General features: G+C 36.5%; 1 protein-coding gene across 2 annotated transcripts in view; it reads left to right on the top strand.

Moving 5' to 3' along the window:
• The window catches only part of NAV3 (neuron navigator 3), a 607,457-nt gene that overhangs the window by 559,379 nt on the left and 22,336 nt on the right, over positions 1-25,742 (top strand). The window contains exons 25-33 of one of the 2 annotated variants that reach the window (XM_080659232.1): positions 3,420-3,541; positions 4,597-4,617; positions 5,299-5,471; positions 7,048-7,201; positions 8,738-8,912; positions 13,758-13,855; positions 17,185-17,280; positions 17,552-17,720; positions 18,900-19,135. In XM_080659232.1, coding sequence (XP_080515358.1) covers positions 3,420-3,541; positions 4,597-4,617; positions 5,299-5,471; positions 7,048-7,201; positions 8,738-8,912; positions 13,758-13,855; positions 17,185-17,280; positions 17,552-17,720; positions 18,900-19,135 — 1,244 coding nt within the window. The remainder of the gene's footprint in view (positions 1-3,419; positions 3,542-4,596; positions 4,618-5,298; positions 5,472-7,047; positions 7,202-8,737; positions 8,913-13,757; positions 13,856-17,184; positions 17,281-17,551; positions 17,721-18,899; positions 19,136-25,742) is intronic. The other variant, XM_080659233.1, reaches the window with a different exon arrangement.

The following is a 25,742-nucleotide window of genomic DNA, read 5'->3' as shown; positions in this document are numbered from 1 at the left end:
TAAGTCACTACCTCTGTGCATAAACATGGAATAGTATTTCCTTAAGATATACCAAATACAATTTGACAAAACATGTATTAAATTGCAGTCAACAGTAAATAATTAAATGTCAGGCAAACATAGTTGTGTTGAATGACTAATAAGAATAAATTTATTCAGTGAGTACTTATTGATTGCCTATCACATGCGATACACGCTGTACAAAGCCCTGAATATAAAATGGTAAACAAAATAGACATAGCCTTTGTCTCCATCAATTTTTGATCTGTAGGAGGGCAGAAAGTAAACAATCATTGTGATCACTGGTGTAGCTAATGTGCATGCCCAAGTAGTTATAAGTTCTAAAATAGATGAGGATAGGTGTCAGCGAGAGTGAGGGCACCAGGAAACCTCCCGCAGGTGGCATAGTCAGGAAAGACTTCTCTAATTAGAAACCAGTGAGAGATCCAAAGAATAAGTACAAGTCATATTTTAAAATAAGAGAGGAATATTCAAGAAAGGTCTTGAGACAGAAAATAGATTTTAGTGCCTTTATGAAATTAATACAATGAAGGTAATGAGCAAAGGTGTAAGGTAAATAGAACCAGGTTGGAGAATAAGTACTGACCAGATTGCTGAGGGACTTTTAGGCCATATTTAGGAATTTAAATTACTTTTATTCCTATTAAAATGGGAATCTATTGAAAAGTCTTAAGTGAGGGAGTGATGATGAAGTTTTTCTTTTAAAAAGATTTCCCAGCTACTGTTTGTAGAATGGTACGCTGCGGTAAAAAAAAAAAAAAAAAGGAATTCTTACCATTTGCAACAGCATGGATGGAAGTGGAGAGCATTATGCTAAGCGAAATAAGCCAGTCAGAGAAAGATAAATATCACATGATCTCACTAATTTGTGGAATATAATGAACAACATAAACTGATGAACAAAAACAGATCCAGAGACAGAGAAGCATCTATCAGACCATCAAACCTCAAGGGAAGTTAGGGGAGGGGGGGCTAAGACATTAACCAAAGGACTTGTATGCATCCATATAAGCCTAACCAATGGACACAGACACCAGGGGGGTGAGGGCATGAGTGCGGGGGGTGGGGGGACATTAGGGGGATAAGGACACATATGTAATATCTTAAAATAAAGGGAAAAAAAGAATGGCTTGAAGGTGCATAAGTTGGACAGGTATTCTTGCTGTCAAGCAGGTAAGTGATGGTTGTGATTTGAACTGGGATAGTGGTGGTGCAAAGGGTGGGAAGTGGAAAATGAATACTGGAACGAACACATACCTGAAATATATACTTTGAAAGTAAGCTTCTCCATTCATTCAGATTCTTGTATTCATTTGGTCAACTATTCTTTACCTAGTTCTGTGATGTTCCATGTACTGAATCAAATACTGATAAGCCCAAGAAAGGAATTGTTAGAGAAAAGTAAAATGCATTACCTTCATTCTATGATAGTATTGAAAGTATGCCTTTGTTAATCTTTATTGGAAATACAGTCACAGTTGAACATAGCTAATACCTCTAAGACTATGATTACAAGAATTTACCTATCTTTTTAAAATTGGGGATTAATAAAAGTCAAATACAATTTATTATCTGGATATAATAAAAACTTTGGATACTTTCATGCTTAATACATCTTCTCTCTTTGTGAAAGTGATTTATTAAGGCAAAACTACATCTTGTTCAGAAAAGCTTATAGACAACTGCAGAAGAAATTTACAACACAAATAAATACCTACACACATTTTTCTATTGATTACTCATCTAACCTTCATATTAGTTCAGAGATATCATGTTCTTATTATTGAATCAAAATGGCACACATCTATATACCTTGGTTTAGCTTTTTGCTTTGATAATATTTTTGGTATGCAAAAACAGTAAATGTTATCATTATTTTTAGAAATACTTTTAAGAGATCAAACTCAAGGGATTCTGAAAAGTTGCTCTAGTTTTTCCCCCTGTATAAAATTTGTCAGCATGTTATTATATTAATGGAAAAATTAAAGCACTTATTGATATAGATGTATATAAGTGTAAGGATGGAGACATGTTTACATATATTATATACCCACATATATACTTATTTATTATATGTTTTTAAAGTAACCAGTTACAGTTTCATTGGCATGGATCATTTTACTAATAAATCAGTCAACTGGAAAGCTTTGATTTTATACTATAATTTCTATGGAAAATTTTTGAAAGCCATATAATAATTTGCAATATCTTATAAGTTCCATTGATATTTTTTTGCTTGATTAATCTTTGTTGATGCCAATTAAATAGAGTAATAGAAATAGACTAAAAGCAGATTTGACCTTAAAAATAATTTTTAAACTCTTTATGACTCCACTAACAATTAATATCAAGTCACTGTAAGTAGATAAATTTTTAATTTTAATAACTATAAATAAATCTTATAAGCTGATTGTATGGAGTAAGTCAATATCTTCAAAAAGAGATTAAATATAAAATGCTACCCTCCTTAAAATATGTAACTCGAGAAGTAGCACATGCTTTTTAGAAGTACATGCCAGTTAGCTCACCAGACATTAGAATCAGTCCAGGTCTCTGGTTGGCTTCTCTGGTTTTCAGCTGAGTGACTAAGAGAAAATTACATTAACTGATTCAATTCACTTCAGTGGTTTACGTAAAGATTGAAATTAGATGTTCCGAGAGCAGAGTAAGTACAGAATAAAAGCTAGCTTTATAATTACCTGTTGTTATTCTTACTGTTACTATTGTTCCAAGTCATCAGCAGGGGCTGGGAGTAAGATGGAATGTTTTCTGTGTAATTCACGAATGCAGTCTACACATTCTCTCCTCTCTTAAGGCTCTTCCTCTCATCGTCCCTTCCACTTTGTCCAGTCACTTAACTACCTTGCACTTCAGTTCCGCACCTGTGAGATGAAGTGCTTAGATGACTGCCAAGATTTGTTTTGGCTCTAACATGGTATGATTCTATGAAATGGACAGTTAATATATTTGACTTCAGTAACTTTATTCAAAGTGCAAATACTAAAAAGACAAAATTAATTCCCATGCTATTATGAGTTTCCACTGACTCCATGAAACTAATCATTTGAAATAAATTGTTTTGGAAGTGCAGTTTGATCCAGGTATTGAGTAGAATCACTAGCACAGCATTTCATTTTCGGACAAAACTCAGCACTCATTAAACCACCAGTGCTGGAGACTTATATGAGATGCCTATTGAATCTAAATCAGATAAGCCAGTTAATTAAAGCAAGTATGGTTGCACTCTATTAAACTTATAAAACCAAACTGCATTGAAATGATCTTACAAAGCTATGTTGACTTTTATTAGCAGAATACCTCTCAGAAAACCTAAATTCTAATTTGTTCTTAATTATTAACTCTTTATGAGCAAAGTGATCCTCTCTATCTGTTGCTAGATCTCCGCATCAGAAGACAGCATTCCTCTGAAAGCGTTTCTAGTATCAACAGTGCCACCAGTCATTCCAGCATTGGCAGTGGTAATGATGCTGACTCCAAGAAAAAGAAAAAGAAAAACTGGGTAAGCTCTCCTCACTCAAGGAACTCTGAGGCTCATTGTTGCACAGTGAATCAGGCTTTTTATCCTTTTGGGCTTTAGCGATGTGCAGTAGTTTATAAAGCGTCTCATTCAGTGACTGGCACCTCAAATGCTGCACTTGTCACCAAGGTTAGAGTGGCATGGTGCTGAAGAGCATGTTTTAGATTTGGGACTAAACTTGGGTTTGAATTCCTGCTCTGCCACTTTTTCTTTTTTTTTTTTTATCTCAGGCTGATTACTTCACCTTTTGTGGGGCCTAAATATTCTCATCTGTAAAAATAGGATGAGTAATACTGTAAAGTTGTAAAGAAAAATAACATTTGTAAATAGATGACTTAGTGTAGGGATTTATTGTGCAGACGGAGAAGAAAAAGATGATGATGATTATAGTGGTGATGATGATGATGATGGTAATGGTGGTAGTGATGGCATTGATGACGATTATGGTGGTGATGATGATGGTGATGGTGATGACATTGATGATGATGGTATGAAGGTGGTAGTGATGATGATGGTGATGGAGAAAGAGAAGAAATGGAGTTAATAAAAGGGAAAGAAAAGACCATGAAAGTCTTCCCACTCCTCACATCAATAGGGTTTTTCATTTGAATAAAGTTTCCCCGTGTAAGAAATCAACTACATTAATGTCTGCTTTATTTTTTAGCAGGAGAATATAGCAGGAATATGGAAATGCACTTTAACAGAACTAGTTTGCAAGATATATTATTTATGATAATATTAAGCAATTTCTTAAGATAACTGAGGGGAAGATGCTATCATTGCAAAAATGTTTAAAAACAATGAAGTAAAGGATTTCGCTTAATGCCATGAAACAAAGCAGATTTTAAATAAGTACAACTCTTGATGGAATCTAAAATATAACTCTCAGAAGATTTTCCTGGAGTGTCTTCTATGAATAATGAGAGAAATATCTTTTTTTTTGTTTTAAAAAATGTTTATGCAGGTAATATTTTAAAATACTGATCAGCCTTCATTCCCTTGATTTGTAATTACACACTCTTTCATGTTTCTGCAAGGTGAACTCTAGAGGAAGTGAGGTGAATATAAACTGTGGGCAATTTGGCATGCATCTATATAAAACACCCTACCTTGGCATGAATGCTATTTATTTTGGCAGTAGGCTTTTATACCCTTTAAAAGCAGATTACCTTGTATGTCTTTTCTTTGTGTCTTTTCACTTTAATCTCAAATTTTAAAAAGAAGAAGTAAAACCATTTTCTGAATAGAGCTGTAGGGGATACCGATTCTGGTTTTAAATAGTATGGGAATTGAAAATTTGAATAGAAAACCACAGTTAATGAAGTGTTAGGTGAATTTGATTTAATTTTGCTTTTTAAGTTTATACTGTCAGCAGGACATGACTTGATTGTAGCGCTAAAGTGGCCATTTAAAACAAATTGCCTTGAAGAGAGAAGCATTGGGAATGAAATCCCTTCAAGGTACTTAGTTTTAAATGAGTGCTCTGACAGCCATGCCCTTGACCCTGCACTATTTAAAAGCCTTCCATGTTTGCGCTACGCTGGATTAATACAAGAATAAAACAAAAACACAAAACATGGTATCTTTTTTTTTAGAGATACTGTGCTGCAACTGTTAATACTCTGCTTTTACATACTGACCCCAGGCAGTGGCTAGGATGGCACCTGCAAACTAACGCCCCAAAGCAAAATTCTCCAAGTGCAAATAGACAAGAAAGGTAATTTCTGTCCTTTTTTCAGCTGAGAAGCTCATTCAAACAAGCCTTTGGGAAGAAAAAGTCCACCAAGCCTCCTTCGTCACATTCAGACATTGAAGAGCTCACGGACTCATCTCTTCCAGCATCCCCCAAGTTGCCCCATAGCACTGGTGACAGTGGGTCTTCATCCATGAAGCCCTCACAGTCTGCCTCAGCGTAAGTCCCTCCCTCTGCAGAATGCTGAACGTTTTTTGCCAACAACTTCAGGCCTAGCCCACACTTGTGTTCTAAAGGTCATCAGGTTGTGCTGCTACCGCATCTCCTTACCAGCCTTTCTCAGAGCTTCCTTAGAATGTCAGACAGCGTTGGTTTCAATCTTTTCATCTATTAGAATTTGAGTGTTTCTTGATCTCATTCTCCACTTTCCTAAGTTATTATTCTCACTTCTTTTCACTTGCACCTGTCCGTGGATCTGTCTAACTGTGCGTTAAATGCAGGTCACCCCTTGTCTGGCCACCAAAGAAACGTCGAAATGGCCCTGTCATCTACAAGCATAGATCCCGGTAAAATGGAGTGTGATGCATGAAAACTGCAAAGAGCCAGGATCTAACCTAGAGGGTGTTTGCTTTTGCTTTTTCTAAAACCACTCGCATGCGTTTCAACAATCGAAACCTCCTCTGTCTTTCTGGTTTTGAAGCAAAAATTCGTTTCCTAAAGCCAAACCGCAATCCATTTTCTTTAATTGTATGAGATAATCCAGCCTAGCGTTTTTATCGTAGCCCACCAGTTGAATTTACAAGATAGGATGCAGACTATAGAAACGTGCTCTGATGCGCCTCTTTGTTTTATAAATCATTTAAATCAGATTTCCTTGTATGCCCATGACAATGACTAGCCTAGAATTGTCATACAGAACAGGGCCACTAAGGACCATGTAAGACACTTGTGCATCCTAAAAAATTTCATAACTCACAGAGGAAGGAAGAACACACTAAGATTTTATGATCAGTGACCTAGTTCTCACATTTTAAATGACAATGGTGTCAGCTGCAAAACAAATTCTTTTGACATATTTTCTACAAAGGTGTCCACAAAACAATAACAGAACAACAATGAGGATGTAATGTATATGACCTTTCAGCAGCCCTCGACTAGCCTGCTTTTATGGGCTGAAATCTGTGATTTAGCTTCATTAGCTGTGATCCCCTGAGTCAGCTGAGCCTAGCAGGAGGATTATATAACACTGATCCATTATTTCCATGTTCAAAACTAATCTCTCTGATTTATTTCCTACAATATGTATATTGAATTTTCATGGTAACTTGAAGATGGTATTATGACAAATAAGGTTATTCTTTGTACAATTTCATAAAACAAGAAATCAACATTTTAAGAACATAATAACTTTTCTTTAAAAAAGAATATTTCATATGTTGCAAATAGAGAGTTCAGTCCCTTGGAAAAGGGTAGAATGAAATGTAATATCACTACAACTCTGCAGCCTATAAATTTCAGCAACAAGAGGCTTTTGAGGGTCATTTTATATACAGTAATAATAGACTGTTTTCATACTTCAGAAAATAGGAAGAGAAGGTTAAAGAAAAAGATAGTTCCTATTTCCAATTGTGAACCTGTGACTGTATTACTGTGTGTAAAACTCTTTCTCCTTTTCTCTAGGTTTTGCCAGCAGCAAATAATTTCTGTCCCTGCTGGTTAATATTACAGTTCAGTCTTCAAGAGAAGCATTGCTAGCTTCCCCCAACCACCAATTTGTGTTTGTTTCCTTTTTCAGCATCTGTGAATGCACTGAGGCTGAGGCAGAGATAATTCTGCAGCTGAAGAGTGAGCTCAGAGAAAAGGAATTAAAATTAACAGACATTCGGCTGGAGGCACTCAGCTCGGCTCATCACCTCGATCAGATCCGGGAGGCCATGAACCGGATGCAGGTCAGTGCTGACGCAAGGAACACATGGAGGGATGGACAATACTGCTTACTTCCTTCTCTCAGTTATTTACAAAAATAAATCTCACCACACACCTTTTCATGGAAATGTACTGTTTATTCAATCTTTGTAACTTATTTCTTAATACCAAACGAAGAAATCTCGGATGTTGGAAGTGGGAAAACAAACTGGTCAGTTGCACACACAGACCATTCAGTACACTTACAGGTGATTGGATGCACTTGGCAGCTAAGATTTTAGCGACAGCTATAATCCTTCTTCACTTTTCCATGATTTGCCTTTATGTTGGATTTTTTTCTGCTCTTTTGAAATCTGACTTTCAAATACCGTTACCTATTTTCTACTGAAAAACAAAAGTAATGAGAAAACCTCAGAAATATAACTCAAGCTTTCTAAATCTGAAAGTAAAAGTGATGTTGAATGCCATCTGTAAAAGCAAAGCTTTTGTGTTTTTGATTTTTTTTGGTGTTTTTTTTTAAGCATCTGAGGGCTAAATTCAGACTCAGTCTGTGCTCAGACTAAGTTTTCATTTTATTATTGTGAACCAGTAATCACTTGCTACCGCAGATGACTGAGGGAGAAAGCTCATTGCTGAGCAGATTCATCTGCCGCTGTGTATATTCATCAAAAGGCTTTTGTTGTTTTAGAGAGCCTCATGCCCCATTTTGAAGGAACAAAAACTTTTTCAGATGTTAGCTAGGATTCTGAAGTAATTTGAAATCACCTTATTTGCATTATTTTGCTTTGATTTTCAACTCTGTGAATTCAGAATGTTACAAACGTCATCTGCTATGAGATTTTAACAGTACTTTTAAAATGAGAAATGTAAAAAAGAGATAAAAATAAAAGAAGGGAAATGTTATGAAGTCTTCAGTTATAGTATTCTCAACTCAAATGAGGCCATATCCTAAAAACATCTGATATATTCAAAAAATAATTATTGAAATTCTAATGGTTAGTATGTCTATATTTGTAAATATATAAATGTGAGAGACAAGAAAATATTACTTTTCCTTTTTTTGGGGAAAGTCTGTTTTCATAATTTATATTTGTTTATTTAACACTAGTTGCCCAGTGCATGAAATCCATGCCCACACCCTCTCACAGTCCAGGAGCCCTCGGGGATGTCCGACTGACAGCTTAGGCTCGCTCCCCACAGTGGGACATCCCCTGAGGGGTCCTTAGTGCTGCTGTGGAGGCCAGAGAGGCTCCCGCCACTGCTTCTGCGCTCGTCAGCCCTGAGCCCGGCTTCTGGCTGAGCAGTGCTCCCCCTGTGGGAGTGCACTGACCACCAGGGGGCAGCTGCTGCATTGAGCATCTGCCCCCTGGTGGTCAGTGCGTGTCATAGCGACTGGTCATTCAGCTGTTCGGTCAATTTGCATATTAGCCTTTTATTATATAGGATATGACTGCATGCTTTATTTAGTAAACAATCTAACTAACTCTGATAAAACAGATGACACCATTTTCTCAATCAAACCTGTTCAATTTTTTTCATGTTTCCCATCTTCACAAAAGAATGAAATTGAAATACTGAAGGCTGAAAATGACCGGCTGAAGGCAGAAACTGGTAACACGGCTAAGCCTGCTCGGCCATCCTCAGAATCCTCAAGTAGCACGTCCTCCTCATCCTCACGGCAGTCGCTGGGACTTTCTCTAAACAATCTGAACATCACAGAGTCTGTTACCTCAGGTGACTGTGTGCACACACCTGCCTGAATCAAAGTGCTCCTATGACTCAACCGGGGCAGGGTGGTGATGGTGTGGGGGGGTGGCGGATACTGGAATTTGGAGAACCTTACCCACCACTACTCTCACTCATACCCTCTTAAAATGTAAGCACTCTAATTCTCAGAAGTAGTCCTATTTTTCTCTTGTAAATCTATTCTACTTCATTAGTGTTTTAAAAGTACATTCCCTGGGAAAGAGTGAAAGACTTAGAGATACGGTTTATATATCACTTTTTGAGAAGTATTTTCTCCATTTTCTCATTTGTAATAGGATAAAGGAACTTGATGATCATTAGTGCTCATGAATATAACACTAATAACCCCACGCGATTTTATAGTGCTTGGAATGTACAGAGCCCATTTGCAAGGGCATCAGGATCTGTTCCTACATTTGACTAGAAGACTTTGCGTGATGTTGCTGAGAGAACATAGTGATGCTAATCACTTAATCTTCAGCTCTATTAAATGTTCTGTTATTATATTCAGTGGTACTAATGATGGAACAAGGGTATGGTTTCATTCAGTTGCAAATAGAAAGATGTGACACAAGGTTGCCTTAATAGCTGATGATCTAGTCAGTTATAAAATATAACTGTTCCTGTGACATTGAATTATTTTATGCACATAAGGTTTAGTTCAGGAAAGATTTACGTGTGTATCTGTGGTAATTGCAAAGTATAGCCACCAGGTGACGCTTGACAATCAATAATATACATGTTCCTGGGTAACTTTGGATTTATAGAACTGAGAAACTTCAGGAGTTGCCCCAAATTACACTAAAATATAGAAGAAGATGATGACAAAAATGAAGAAGAGAACCAGAGACACCGCATGCTAATATTGATGACATTTTTAATCAACTGCATCTCTTCCTTTTAAAATATCAGAATTTAAAAAAATTCTACTAATAGATCTGCCCTGAATGGTCTCAATGCATACTTGCTTTCTTCTCATAAAAAGCAAGTAGGAACTCCCTGAAATTCAGGAAAACAGTGTTTATAATAACCTTTGGCGGGGACTGGGGAAAGAAAAACAATTCTGAAAATAAGCATCATGTAAAACAAATCCTAGTAGCCAAGACAAAACAGAGAGAAATCATAATAAATGAGCTGGCAAATTAACAGGTAAAATAAAACTATGGAAATATGGTAATAACTTGAACATATGAATTGTCTCTGAGGTTCATCCACACTCTTTGAAAGATGCTTAAAAAGAAAGAATAAGAACTTCAAATATATAAAATCAGAGAATTCTGAGAATATCCTATATGTTGGCTTGTTGGTGATGAACCTGACAGGGAAGTGAAGCAGGACCCACACCTAATGGCAGTCCGTGCCTGTGTGTGTCCAGGGCTGGACTCCCAAGGAAAGGCAGGGCTGGTTCCTTACAGGGTGGTTTAATGGTAGGAGTTCACCACCTACTACATAGTTTTTGTTTTTGTTTTTCCTAGGGAAATATGATCAGGTTTGAAGAAGGCAAGGTTAGTATTAAAGTTAATTTAGAAAGAACAGCCATATAAGAATGAAACTAAAATTCATGTCCAGGAATGTTTAGAACTCATAAAGAGTAAATATAAAATTAAAGAAACCAAATTTGGAATTTCTGTGTTCGTTGATGTTGCCTTCACTCTTGCTTAGTGAGTTCAACATTGGATATCAGAAATGTGTCTAGGCTGGGACATTTTAGCAGAAAACTTTCTAAGGTTCATTATTAATTTTTTTTTTTAAAAAGAAGGATGTAGATATAGAAGGATATAGAAGGATGTAGATATATCATTGACAAATGCCCAGTTCTTGAAACATACCACAGGTTCCATACATCCAGTAAAGACAGAAGTTTCAAAGGCTTTTTGTTATTTTTTTCAAAATTTCACTTTATTATAATCAGAATGACAGATCTTTTTATTCTTCCCTCAAAATGTTTACAGAGGACCATAACTAATTTTCCATAAAAATAAACTACAGAGGACCCTTAACCTTGATGAATTTTGTTTTTTCTCAGAGTTCTTTCTTCAAGTGGTCAGCCTAACATATACTGGGAATAGGAATCATGATATGCTCCTCTTAGCATCAATAGAAATAGTTAGAAAAAACACATGGAGAAAAGTAATAATAGAACAGCTAAATTTATACTCCTGGCCGGTGTGGCTCAGTGGTTGAGCATTGACTCATGAATCAGGATGTCACAGTTTGATTCCTGGTCAGGGCACATGCCCGGATTGGGACTCAATCCCCAATAGGAGGCAGCCAGTTGATGATTCGCTCTCATCATTGTTTTTTCTATCTATCTCTCCCTCTCTTTTCCTCTTTCTGAAATCAATTTTTTAAAAATTATTAAATACTGAGAATAAAGGGCTTTAAAAGTATTATCTCTTATGCTCTCAGTAACCCTATGAAACAGATGCTATTTGAACCCCATTGTACAGATAAGGAAATGAAGACTTAGGAAAGTGACTATAATAATTTGTTGAAGATCACGCACCTAGTAAGTGGCAGAGCTAATATTTGAACCCAAGTTTGGATGAATCTAGTGCCTGAGATTTTAACCAATATGCTTTAAATAGCCACATATGTGAGAGCCAAGAATAATTAGTCACTTTTTGACAAATATTTACCCTACTGCTGAGACATTTTATATTTTAAGTCTATTTTTTAAGAGTAAGCATGATATAAAATGAATAACATCCTCTAAGGCAGTGGTCGGCAAACTCATTAGTCAACAGAGTGGCAAACCGCGGCTCATGAGCCACAGTTTGCTGACCACTGCTCTAAGGCAAACTGGAGCAGACAAATAGATCAGAAATCAGATGAAACTCCTTATTATGGACTATTAGGTCATACATGAGCTGGCCCTTACATCCTTTCATGCATTCCCCACTCCTTAGTCTTTACATTCCTGCCATCCCAAATATTTATCCATTCCTTGAAAACATCTAGCTCATTCATCAAGACTTTTGAATTTGTTTTTGTTGACTGGACCTCTTTTCCTAGGTCTTCATTTGCATAGCACTTCTCAGCCTCCTGATCTTAGCCTTAAACACCTCCTCTGCCAGGAAGCCTTCCAAGATTACCTTTCTGTCTAGAGAAAGCTCCCTTCGCTTACTCTATTTCACTACCCTATGCCTTTCATTTCTTGCACTTAGCACATTATGAAATTATCTTGCATACTTTTGTAGTATACATTCTCACCTTGGTATTTATTTCCAGTCCCCAGCACAGTTTCTGATATATTTTATGTGTAATCAATATTTTTGCATATTTATCAACATTTATAAATAATTGAGCAAAGTACTAAAAAGTTAATTTGGTCATGAATTATGAGAAATTTAGGTGTGAACAGCTATTAGTGAGCCACTGTAAACTTCTGAGAAAAGGAGCAAGAGAATTAAGATGACACTTAAGGAAGAGTTTTATTTTTTTAGTGGGATAGGTGAAAAAGTGAGAGACTATGAGAATGGTAATCTGGTAAAATAATTAAATTCCAGTAAGGGAGATAGTCTTTGATGATTAAAAAACTTCTAGCCCTGTCTGGGTAGCTCAGTTGGTTAGAGCATTCTGCCGAAATGCTCTAATGGTTTCCAGTTCGATCCCCCATCTAGGCACATACAAGAATCAACCAATGAATGCATAAGTAAGTGGAACAACAAATCTCTCTCTCTCTCTCTCTCTCTCTGTCTCTCTCTCTCTCCAATAAAAATTTAAAAAAATAAAAAAATTCCAGCAAAACTCTTCATATTCTTCAAATTCTGAATGCTACTTTTTTATTATGGTCTTAAGGGATTTTTTTTTTCTCCTTCCTTTGCAAAGTTGCATATTCCTCATTATTGAGATAATGGAACCATTCCATTTTCAGAAGCTATTTTATTAAATTATTGATTCTATGGTGGTACGATGGCAGCCCTTGTTTCTATAAAATTACCGTCAGAGCAGTTGAATCCTCCTGTCACCAGACACATGTGCTCTTCAGCACATAACTGAGTTTTCTTCGTCCACAGAAGACTATCTTCATATTAAATATGGCTCTATAATAACATCATTGTCAAAGGAAAACATATATTTGGGATAGTTTGCCTTAATAATTCTCCAAATTAGACATTAATCTCATATATTTTGAAAATTATCTTTAATCGTATTTAAGGACTGGCGCTTTAAAGGTTAGCTAGCATTATCATGTTTCTGTAACTCTTAGCTGATTACTAAAAATAATATGCTGGTTTTGAAATGATAAGCATAAAGAGTACAGGGGAGTGATAATTAATATATTTTTGAAGGTAAGTATAATGCCATAGTTGAAATTCAATCACAGTATCATAATTATAGATGCAAGGTAAGCAGTGATAGCTGGATACGTGCCAAATGCTTGAAAATAATTTCAGCTGACAGTCAATCTCTGAACCTTTGCATTCATAAATTGTATGGATATTGAGCTTGGATACTTTATATTGGATTGAAAAATCAGATTGCTTTTCAGTTTGTCACAGTTATAATGGTAACTGAATATTATGCCGGTTCCTCGGACCAGTGTGTAATGGAAAAGGAAACCCCTCATTTCCTCATCTAAAGGCCATGGCCCAGCACTTGGGTGAAGATATTTGGAAGCTGAAATAAAATCTTAGACTAAAAACTTTAACCCAACCACAGTAATTCAGCTTCTTAAGGGCTAAGATTTTTAAGCCAATCAGGCTAATTTGGGAAACAGAAAAGCTAACTAGTCCCATAAAACTAACTGAGGGAGAAAACCATGGTAACAGACAAATTGAGCTAACGTGATTTTACATTATGTGTGTCTCTGTGTTTTTAATTTGGTAGATATTTTGCTAGATGATGCTGGTGATGCAAGTGGACATAAAGATGGACGCAGTGTGAAAATTATAGTCTCCATAAGCAAGGGCTACGGTCATGCAAAGGTATTTCTTTAATCTTAAGTCCTTTATTTCTAAAGGCTGAGAATGACCATGAATCAACTGTATTTTGTATTTGAATATTGGTTCTGATTAACATATTATTAGCAGTGTTTGTCTTGGCATTACCTTAATATGTATAGAAGCAGAAAAATTAAGGACTGGAAAGAAATGACACCATCGTATAGGTAAACCTATGTCTCAGTATGTCACGTCCACTCACTGAATCCTCACTGATTGTCAGAGACCCTCATTTCTAGAACTTAAAAAAAAAAGTTGCTTTCTTTGTCATAAACATTCAAATAAAATGAAATATTCTAAAATATCCATCAGGTTTCACTTTTAGAATACAGGTGATCTTTATGATGTTCAGTAACATGTTGCTATAGCTATCAATTTGGCCTTTCTGCAAAGAGACTATCTATATATATAAAACCCTAAGTGACCGGTTGACCATTCGACTGGTCAGCAGTTTGACCGGTAGCACTGACCACCAGGGGGGAGACGCTCAATGCAGGAGCTGCCCCCTGGTGGTCAATGTGCTCCCACAGCGGGAGTGCCTCTCAGTGAGCTTAACGAGTGGTGGTGGCAGCAGGAGCAGTGGGGCCAGGATGAGTGAGAGCACCCAGCCCAGGCTCAGGCTCCTCCCCAGCTGCCTGCCACTTCGTGCACTACTACATCTCTTGGGGGATGTCAGACTGCTGGTTTTGGCCTGATGCCTGGCTGGTGAGAGGGCACAGGCCAGGCTGAGGGACCCCACCAGTGCACGAATCCATGCACCAGGCCTCTAGTAAGTATATAAGTATCCTAGACACTGGAAAGACATATTCTACTGAACTCAGTATGATAAGTTCTATTGGTACTACTTGTATGTAACATTTTGAAGCAAGGCCTTAGCTGATAAGGCAAATATTTTATTTTTTCTGGAATCAAATATTGACTACAAATTGACAATGTCATTCTGACTCTAGCCTGTTCTTAAAACTAAAAATAATATTTCAAGCTGAAAATGTATTTGAGTGGCCAAGAATACAAATTTGTAAGAATCTAGTCCTTTTTGATCAAACAGTAAAACAAAAAGTGCTTCAGAATTTTTAAATAATGGAACTATTTAAATTTTTAAAGAAAGTGAGAATTTTTATACTGATCAAACATCCCAAGAATAAACTTTCTGCTTTAGCTGCAGATATGGGCCTGATTTTCTGAAGTGGGTCTTACAGTGAAAGACTATAATAATCTCAGTGAATTTTAAACTGCCTCTAAGTTAAAAGCACTAGAGGCCTGGTGCATGAAAAATTTATGCACTCGGGGGTCCCTCACCTGGCCTGTACCCTCTCGCAGTCTGGGACCCCTCAGGGGAGGTCCACCTGCCAGCTTAAGCCTGCTCCCCAGGGGATCGGGCCTAAGCTGGCAGTCAGACATCCCTCTGGCAGCCCGGGAGCCCTCAGGGGATGTCCGGCTATGGCTTAGGTCCGCTCCCCTGCAGCCACCTCTGCGGAAGGCTCTGTGCAAGGACCAAGATGGCACAGCCCCTTCTCCCACCGCCTCTGTGGAAGAGGGGGTGCCGGGACTGCCATGGCTCGCCTGGCAGTGCAGGCTTGCTGGCCTTGCCCCCCGCAACCCCCACTCTCTGGTCATTCAGGCAGGTCGTTCCAGAAGATGGTTCCGCCGTCTGGTCTAATTAGCATGTTAACTCTCTGTTATATAGGATTGTATCCGTGTCCATTTTGACTGGGTTACAATAACACTGGAAAACAAGTTTTCTTTTTCAGAAGAATTCTAAAAGACAGTGTCTTTGAAAATTGAAAGTAGTTGTCTTAGTCTTCTTGGACTGCTGTAACAAAATAATAGAGATTGGGTGACTTCAACAGCAGAATTTACTTTCTCACAGTTTTGCAGTCCAAAATCAAGGTGCCGGTTGATTCAATTCCTGATGAGGGCTCGCTCCTCAAGTTGTACACCTCCACCTTCTCCCAGTGTCCTCACATGGCCTTTCTTCAGTATGTGTACTAGAGGAGAGAGAGATCTCTTCCCCTATTTATAAGACCATTAATTCCGTCATGAAAGGCCTACTTCAATGGCCTAATCTAACTCTAATTACCTCCTAAAGTTTCCATCTCCAGATACTATCACATTGGGGGTTATGGTTTTAACATAAATTTTGGGGCTGTGTGGAGAAGAACGCCAACATTTGATCCATAATAGTAGTAAAAAAGAAAAAAAAATCACAGTGGTTTTGCTGTGAATTTCTCCACTTTTTATGTTAAAGGTATTGGCTTCTTAATCAGCTTATATCTAAATAATGGTGATAATCACCCTCATAGAGTTAAATGTTACTGATGAAGAAATTGGAGCTCTGAGCTGACTAAGTGATTCACCTGTGGTCATATTTATTAATTATGTGGTAGATGTTGTATGTTGTAGAATCCATGTCTTCTAATACCTGACTCAGTTATTATTTGACCACATCTTAGGGAGTATGCAGTTGGTGACTAGACCCAAGATTGTAATCTATATGCTATTTAATTCTATCTACTGGTGTCATGATCACTATTTCACATAACCATTTGTCATGAAAGAGGATCCAATTAGACTATAAACCTTGAATTGCTTACTTTTCCAATATATGTAGAAATTTCTCGAAATCCCATCCCACAAAAATGATAAATTTGGGACCATTGTTTATATTGTAAAGGGATTCTTTGCTTGCCAAAATGAGTCCTATACATCCCCTGCAAGTCCTTTGAAATCATGAATATTCTGATAAATTCAAAATGGGACCTGTTTTGTAAGTATTGAATGCAATACTACCATGGAAAATTTATTTTTAAAGCTAGATTACATTTTAAAGATATCTAAGTGAATAACTTTTAAAAAAGCTTAACAAAGATAAAATCACAAAAATAGTAAGATGAAGTTCTAGGACTCATATGATATAGTTCTGTTCCATCTCTATCACCATTTCCTTCCTACCAAGCTGCTTCTCTCCAGGAATGCACCCTCTGCATTAAAACGGAAGACTATTCTCTCCTGGCCCTTTCCCTTCTACTGAACAGGTCATGAATCCGTTTTCCTTGACCATATCGTTTCATCTAATCTCCTATTTGTTTTTGTTGCTATTGCAGTTTCTTTCTTTCTTTGGTTGGTTGCTTAGTTTGTTGGGGTGTATTTTATTTTACATAATCCACTGTGTGTATCTGTTACTATAAAATCCATAGGCTTAATAAATATATTAGTCTTACCCATCACTACATCAATACATTTAATAGAAAATGTAGTAATAAGACAAGACACACAGTTGGGTTTTTATCTTGTTTTATTTTGTTCTTATTTAGGACCAGAAGTCTCAGGCGTATTTGATAGGATCCATTGGTGTTAGTGGAAAAACCAAGTGGGATGTCTTAGATGGTGTAATTAGACGTCTCTTTAAGGTAAATTGTGCAAAATATCTTGATATTAATTTTCAGATGTGTTTCATTTTGGATATGTCCCTTAGCTTTAATAGCTTAGATATATTTGCTTTTACTCTCCTTCATTTCAAATATCAAGGAAAACTTTCTATCTAACCTAGTTTTTATATTACCCATTTCTAAAATTCTTGACAGATAGTTTCATATCCCCATGAGTTTTGTATTTTTTTTTTTTTTTGTAGATGAGTCGAACCTCAGTTTTGACTTTCCTGTTTTTGTGTGTACCATTTAGGAATATGTGTTTCGAATTGATACATCTGCTAGCCTTGGTCTGAGCTCTGACTGCATTGCTAGCTACTGCATAGGGGATTTAATTAGATCCCATAGTCTAGAAGTGCCTGAGTTGCTGCCTTGTGGATACCTTGTTGGAGATAATAACATCATCACTGTGAACCTGAAAGGTAAAAATCAAAAGGAAAGGAAAAGCACATTGTATTTTTTTTTTTACCAACATTGCTTTTTTTTTTCCAGTTTTCCTTCATATTTTCATATTGAAAACTATGTTAACTACTTTGATAGTTTTGGTATGAAATGAACTGTATTTACATTTTAAACACAGAAATCCTACTTAAAACACTAAAAATCCATGTAAATAAAATCCTTTGGATTTGAGAATGTGAAACTTGGACTGTAATTTTAAAAATTCTCCAGGACTTACAAAAAAAGGAATGTGATTTAGGGAATTTCAAGTTTCTAGGTTTCTTCTATTACCATCTTTCACATTGGGAAGATTCAAAACATGTATTATATGCTCTAAAGTAATGTATTCATCACTACATTTCTGATTTTAAAATATGTGTACCCAATAAATACCCCTGGGGATAGAGAATGGAAGTTCATAATCAAGAGTGAGGAATTGTTTTCTTTGCTTTGGATAATGTGATTAATTATAGGCAAATAGAATATCTAAATTATGCTTTTCTCCATAATTTCTTTTTCATACATGTTAAAAACTCAGGGTACATCTATATAAACTATGAATTAATAGAATTAATAGAAATGTGTCAATATTTGATTTTATGATTAAGGTAATTGAGTAAGTAAAAAGGAGATACTGTTTCTCTACTTAAGTCCTTGCTAAATATCACAATTTGTGTTTTCCAAAAGCTTACGTGGCTGTACAGCTGGGGTGTGTAATGAGAGCTAAATGAAAATACAGAGGAGAAACAGGAAGAGAAAGGGAAGAACATACACACATACGTATTTTGTATTTTAGTCTTTACATTTATTCTTAACAAAACTACCACCTTCAAAGGGAAGGAGGTTTTAGAATAGAATTTATAGTAATGCTTCCATTTCTTTCTGGAAACTTAAGCGGGAAGCATGAAGTAGACAGTGGAAGGAAGCCTGAACAAAGGAAAGGGCTTGCTTTCTTTTGCATGTTCATTCTGCCTTACTACTGATGTTTTCTGTCTTAAAATGGCAGCATATGTTCGTGGGATACAAGTATCAAGGAAAGTGTTTTGCAAGGACTCCTTTGCTATGAATAACAAAGCTTTGTTGGCAGTTGACACTATATTTTAAATTCTAGCTTGTGTAAGAACAATAAGGCAAGCTGTTCCCTTTGTTTCTTCCTTCAGGGGTAGAAGAAAACAGTTTGGACAGTTTTGTTTTTGATACACTAATTCCTAAACCAATTACCCAAAGGTACTTTAACTTGTTGATGGAGCATCACAGAATTATACTCTCAGGACCTAGTGGTACTGGAAAGACCTATTTAGCAAACAAACTTGCTGAATATGTAATAACCAAATCTGGGAGGAAAAAGACAGAGGATGCAATTGCCACTTTTAATGTGGACCACAATTCAAGTAAGGTAAGTCAACAACTTCCTATGAAAACTGCTGCTATTTATCCAGAGTGTCTTAAGCAATTAAGCATTAAGATTAGTAAAAGTTCCATATTGTACATGGAAATGTATCCATCTCTTTGACTAAAAGTAGTATGTAGTAGTTGACTAAACCCTGCTTCATGACTTTGAACAAAACTGCTATTCAATACCATTAAGTTATCACAAACATTGGGAATATACAGAAGGAAATGACAGATTTCCTATTATCTGATTTCTCTGAGGAAGTATGAGTAGAAAGAGATCTATGCAAAGTGGTATAGATGCAAGGGGTAAAAATAACAATTCCTGGAGGAATCAGAGCTTTATAAAAAGTCAATACTTGGGTCTGGGGTCTTAATACGTAAGTAGGAATTAACTGAAGTATAGTCATAATGGGGATTTGGGTATAATTAGAATATCCCAGGCAGAAATCCTGGGAGCAGCAATTGCTTACATCATATTTCTATAGGATTTCAGCTTAGGAAACTTAGAAAACTGAACAGTATTCCCTGTTAGCATCAACTGAAAGCTCATGTACCATAATAGTCAGCTTGAACACTCTCAACTTTTAATAGGCACAAGAGGCTATAAGGCTTAGTTAGTACTTTCACATATTCTGAGTAAAATGAGACATCCTAAAAAGGAAATAGTTTATGCCTAACACTAGGCTTTGCCTATAATAATATTCATTACATTCTCAATTAATTCAACCTAAGGTTCTCTTAGAAAACTATATTTGTTATGACCAGTCCCTGAGGGAATCCATATGATAAGGGCCATGTTATTTTTCAGATAACCTGGTTAGATGATCTAAACTGACCCAAACTCTCAGAAACCTCAGGCCTGCACATTTTCAGGAGTAAACATGATTCCCAAAGCATCCAAAACTCAGTGGATTCTTGAAATAAACCATACATGTAGCGTAATGAACAAAAAGTTCCTAATGGTATGGACAACTACATGCTAACAAACTGGAAGAAGTGGAAACATTTTTAGAAATATACAACTTACCAAGGATGAATCTGGAAGAATTATAAAATCCAAGTAGATCGACTAATAAGAAGATTGGGTCAGTAATCAAACATCTTCAAATGAAGAAAAGCCCAGAACCAGATGGCTTTGCTAGTTAGTTATACCACACATTTAAAGATGAATTAACAATGATCCTTCTCAAACTCTTTTAAAAAACAATGAGGAGAGAATACTCCCAAACTCATTTTATGAGTCCAACATTAATTATCCTGATACCACAACCAGAATAGGACACTAAACCTAATCCAGCAGTTCATTAATGGGATCATTCATCATGATCAAGTGGTGCTTATCCCTGGGATCCAAGAATAGTTCAACATATGAAAATCAATCATGTGATACAACTTATTAACAAAGTGAAAGAAAAAAATCACATGGTCATTTTAAAAGATGTAGAAAAAGCATTTGATAAAATTCAGCATGGTAAAAACTCTTAATACTAGTTTATTAGGCATCTAAGGAACTCATCTCAACAAAATAAAGGCCATATATGACAAGTTCACAGCTAACATCATACTCAGAATGAAAGGTTGAGTTTTTTTCTCTAAAATCAGGAACAAGACAAGGGTGCCCACTCTCACCACTACTATTCAATAAAGAACTGGAAGTCATAGCTAGAGCAATTAGGCAAGATAAAGAAATAAGAGTTATCAAAATTGGAAAAGAAGAAGTAAATTTTTCTCTATTTGCAGATGACATGATTTCATAGAGAAAGAATCCTAAAGACTCAGCTGAAAAATTATTATATCTAATCAATGAATTTAGTAAATTTGCAAGCTACAAAGCTAACATGCAAAAATCTGTTGCATTTCTATACACTAACAATGAATTTTTCTGAAAAAGAAATAGACATCAATTTGATTTATAACAGCATCAAAAACAATAAAATACTCTATGCTATACACCTGAAACAATGTAAAATTATGCTTAAACTAAACATTTAAAATGTTAAAAAATAATTCTTTTGAAAAAAAGAAGGAAGCCATTAGACACAGAGACACAAAGAGAGAATCCATGTGAAGACAAAGGCAGAGACAGGAGTTATCCAGCTGCACACCATGAAATATCAAAGATTCCTGTCAACATTTTAGGAAGTTTTCCCAGAAGCTAGAAGGAGACAAAGGAGGACTCTCTTTCAGGTTTCAGAGGGAGCATGGACCTGCCAACACTTTGATTTGGATTTCTAGCCTCCAGATCTATAAGCCAATAAATTTCTGTCATTTTAAGCCTAAACAAATAAATAAATACACACACACACAATAAAATACTTAGAAAGAAATTTAAAGTAAGATGAAAAATTGCTATTCTGAAGACTATAAGACAATAATGAAAGAAATCAAAGAAGTTACAAATAACTGGAAAGATATTCTGTGTTCATGGATTGGAAGACTTTATATTGATAAAATATCAATATTACCAAAAGCCATCGGTGCAATCCCTAACAAGAGTCCAATGGTATTTTTTACAGAAGTAGAAAAAAATACACCTAAAATTTATATGGAACCACAAAAGACCTCAAATAGCCAAAGAAATCCTGAAAAAGAATAATAAAACAGGAAATATTATTATACTTCCTGATTTCAAGCTATACCACATAATGATAGTCATCAAAAGTTATAGTACTGGCAAAAAAAAAAAAAAAAGGACATATAGAGCAATAGAACAGAATGGAGAGCCCCGAAATAGACCCAAGCATATACTGTCAGCTTATATGACAAGGGAGCCAAGAATATTCAATAGATTAAAGATAGCCTCTTCCATAAATGGTGCTCAAATAGCTGGATAGTCATCTATAATAATAAAAGCATAATATGCTAATTTGACTGGACAGCTGAATGACCTTCCAGACGAAGCCACCGTGGTGGGGCCAAGGCAGAGGCGGTTAGGAGTGATCAGGCAGGCAGGTGAGCAGTTAAGGGTGATGAGGCAGGCAGGTGAGTGATTAAGGGCGATCAGACAGGCAGGCAGAGTGGTTAAGAGTGATCAGGCAGACAGGCAAACAGTTAGGGGCAATCAGGCAGGCAGGCAAGTGGTTAGGGGCAATCAGGCAGGCAGGCAAGTGGTTAGGGGTGATGAGGCAGGCAGAGTGGTTAGGGGCAATCAGGCAGGCAGGTGAGCAGTTAGGGGCGATCAGGCAGGCAGGCAGAGTGGTTAGGAGCCAGAAGTCCTGGATTGCGAGAGGGATGTCCGACTGCCGGTTTAGTCCCAATGATCGGGACTAAACCGGCAGTCGGACATCCCCCGAGGGTCCCAGATTGGAGAGGGTGCAGGCTGGGCTGATGGACACCACCCCACCCCATGCACAAGTTTCGTGCACCAGGCCTCTAGTATATATATATATATTTGTGCACCAGGCCTCTAGTGTGTGTATAAATATATATATATATATATATATATATATATATATATATATATATATACACACACACACACATATATATATAAAATATATATTTATATATATTATTTTCTACACTGTGTGAGAGAGAGAACAGTACAAGTAACAAGTGCAGTGTAAGTGTTGCCTGTTATTAATTACACTAGAGGCCCAATGCAGAAAATTCATGCAAGAGTAGGCCTTCCTTCCCCCCAGCCGCCAGCACCTGAGCTTCCCTCCACCCACTGGCACTTGGGACCTGAGCTTCCCTCCCAGAGGGAGGCCCCAGCCAACTGCTGCAGCCTGCTGGTCAGTGGCCTGGGCCTCCCTCTGTGGGGCAATCATGGGACAATGGCCAGGCCCCAACAAATCACGTCGTACCCACCTTGGCTGGCCTGGCACCAGTGGGTGTCATAGTGTGGTCCCAGATGGTCGTCCAGAGGATTGTCTGGATGGTCATTACGCTGCTCAGCCATTCTGCTTTTTGGCCATTTGGTCGATTTGCATATTATGCTTTTATTATATAGGATAAAGCCCTTGCCTCCCAATGAAGGTTTTTATAAACAAATACACACAGACCCATATACAGACACACACACGCACACCTTTGTTCAAAATTGTCTTATATTTATTTTTCAAGGAGAACAAGGATGTCATAAAGCAGGATGGGATCTATTAAAGTTAAATTAATATAATACATGTATTCCAAATATTTCCTTGGAGCTCAGCACTGTTCAAATTGTGGTTGAATCACCCATACTCATTACAATTAAAGAGATTCATGGCATGGAACTAGAATATTAGACTCTTCTCTAAGAAGCAAGAAGAATACAGTTGTTTGTGGGTTCCAGCCAACATTGTTCAATGCCAACTGTGAATGTTAGGTATCCTCATATTTTTACTTAAAAGCCTTTTAACAGAATGTTTTTTTCTTTTTAGTCAAAATGATAAGGGGATTGACATTTCTTAGTCATCCTCAGTGTGCTTTTTCCCTCAATGTTGAGTTGACAAAATTCTTTAAATCTTGCTTTCTTTAAGGGAAAACAAATGGTTAGAAAATAGACTATAGTTATTACAGGAAACCAAAGCATTTTGATGAAGTTGGATATCACTTAAAATCAAGTTTTAAATCAGGTTTATTTGGGCTTCATTAGGATGAGTTTTATTATGCTAACAAATTAGGTTAATTAATATTAATTATAAAGTTTGCCTTAACCCCAAGTCCCCTGTTATATATAGGTACTTTTCTATCTCAGTTTTAAAAATGTTTAGTGCTTGGAGCTATTCTTATCAACATTATATGTGTCCTTTAAATTTTTTTTTATCTAATATTCCCAACAATCTTATTTTCTACTATTTCATAATAGAATATTTTATGCCATTATTAAGTAAGTTTAACTTTTGTTATTACAAAATAAAGAAAAATAAAGCATTGCCAAGAGTGTTCAAATACAGCTAATGATGCTCAAAAATAGTAAAAGGTGGGGGGGGGGCGCGAAACAAAAAAAAAAATGGGCAAATCATGTGATATTCAGCACCAAGAAAGTACAAAATACAAACTAACAAATGTTGTTTTTTTCTTTATTTTTGTAAGATGAGAATGAGCTATTAGTAATGCTGGATACGGGTTGTTTTTTTTTCTGTTTTGTTTTTGTGGGAGTGGTAAATGAGAATAGTAATAAAGGACTAGGGATGAGAAAGTGAGGTTGTGTGAGGGATAGCTGCTAACAGTGTCGATTTATTAAGTGAAGTGTGAATGAGGCATAAAATAATAAATCCATTCCCTGAAAAATGGAGCTTTGTAATTGTGGCTGTGCTTTATACTGGACCGTAGACAGCACTGAAGAGATGAAGCCAAAAAGCACTTACTGATTCCAAAATAGCTAACAATAAACCATCAAAAGAAAAAAAATATTTTTGTGCTTTGGTACATCTGTATTTTACATTCTGTCCCTCTTCTCACTCTTCAAGCCTTCCTTCATGCTGCCAGTTGGAATATTTTGACTGAGAGCAGTACATATAAACAATTATACTTGGTGACATTTGATATAGTGGGCCCAGAAACCTAGAGATGGATTTAGGAAAGAATATGTGGCTATCTGAAGTCACCTGGGGTGTTAGGTAGGGAAAGATCAGAAAACTGGACTTGGCAGATTCATTTTTACTAGTAGTGTGCCTAGAATCAAAACCAAAGAAAGCAATGATCAACAGGCTTATATAATTGCTGTTTTCTGTGTATATTTTCAAAGTATGGGATTTATCTCATCCTTAATGTCCATCTGGTAGATACAGCTGTTTTATACTGCCTGATTTGATCTTGGGCATGAGACTTTTAATGTTAATGCATCAGTACTTCAATCTAAGACTTTGCCCCCAGTTAAGCTATGGTGAGAATCATGAAGTGATTTACAAAAGATCTGAAAAGCTCTTAATTTATATGATAAAATTATTTGTGTATGCTAATTTCTACTTGCCACTGGTCCATAGCTTTTTTTTAGATTCCCAGCAGGATCTTCTAATCTATTACCCTTCTCAAGATGATAGCGAACCAGAATAAAATTTAATGGCCCTACTTTTCCAAAAATCACCCAGTGATTTCTTAATTACCAAATTTGATGCCCATTGTCTCCTCTCTCTCTCTCTCTCTCTCTCTCTCTCTCTCTCTCTCTCTCTCTCTCTCTCTCTCTCCCCCTTTCTTTATGTATAGCAAATTGCTATAGTTCACCTCTCCTTTCTAGACATTCCTCTGATTTTCCTTTTTTCCTTGTTTCCTTCCTACTTAGAAGGCTCCTTCTTTGTCTCTTTCACTGACTACTCTTCCTTCACCTACTGGTAAGTAAAAATATTCCCATATATACTGTTCTCTCTCACATCCGTCCTCATCTGGGTGACTCCATTGGTTTCAACTTGTGTTGACTCCATTTTTAACCATGTTCACACTCTTTCTATTAGATTACAAATATGTTAATATTAGCATACTAAATAAACACATTTAGAAATGCCGACCTCAACTTTGAAAAAAATATCATAAATCCATCTTCTTCCATCCATCTCTACTACGACTGCCCTCCCACCCAAATTAACACTCTTTATCACTTGGACTATTCTAGTTGTTTCTCACTGCCCTATTCACAACTTAAGTTTACTTTCCCTTCTCTCTCTTACTATCTTTATCCTTTCGCC

Source organism: Plecotus auritus, assembly GCF_963455305.1.
Source record: "Plecotus auritus genome assembly, chromosome: 3".
In the NCBI taxonomy this organism is placed as follows: Eukaryota; Metazoa; Chordata; class Mammalia; order Chiroptera; family Vespertilionidae; genus Plecotus; species Plecotus auritus.
Note: the sequence above shows the minus strand (reverse complement) of the source record. Positions and strands in the feature narration are given on the sequence as shown.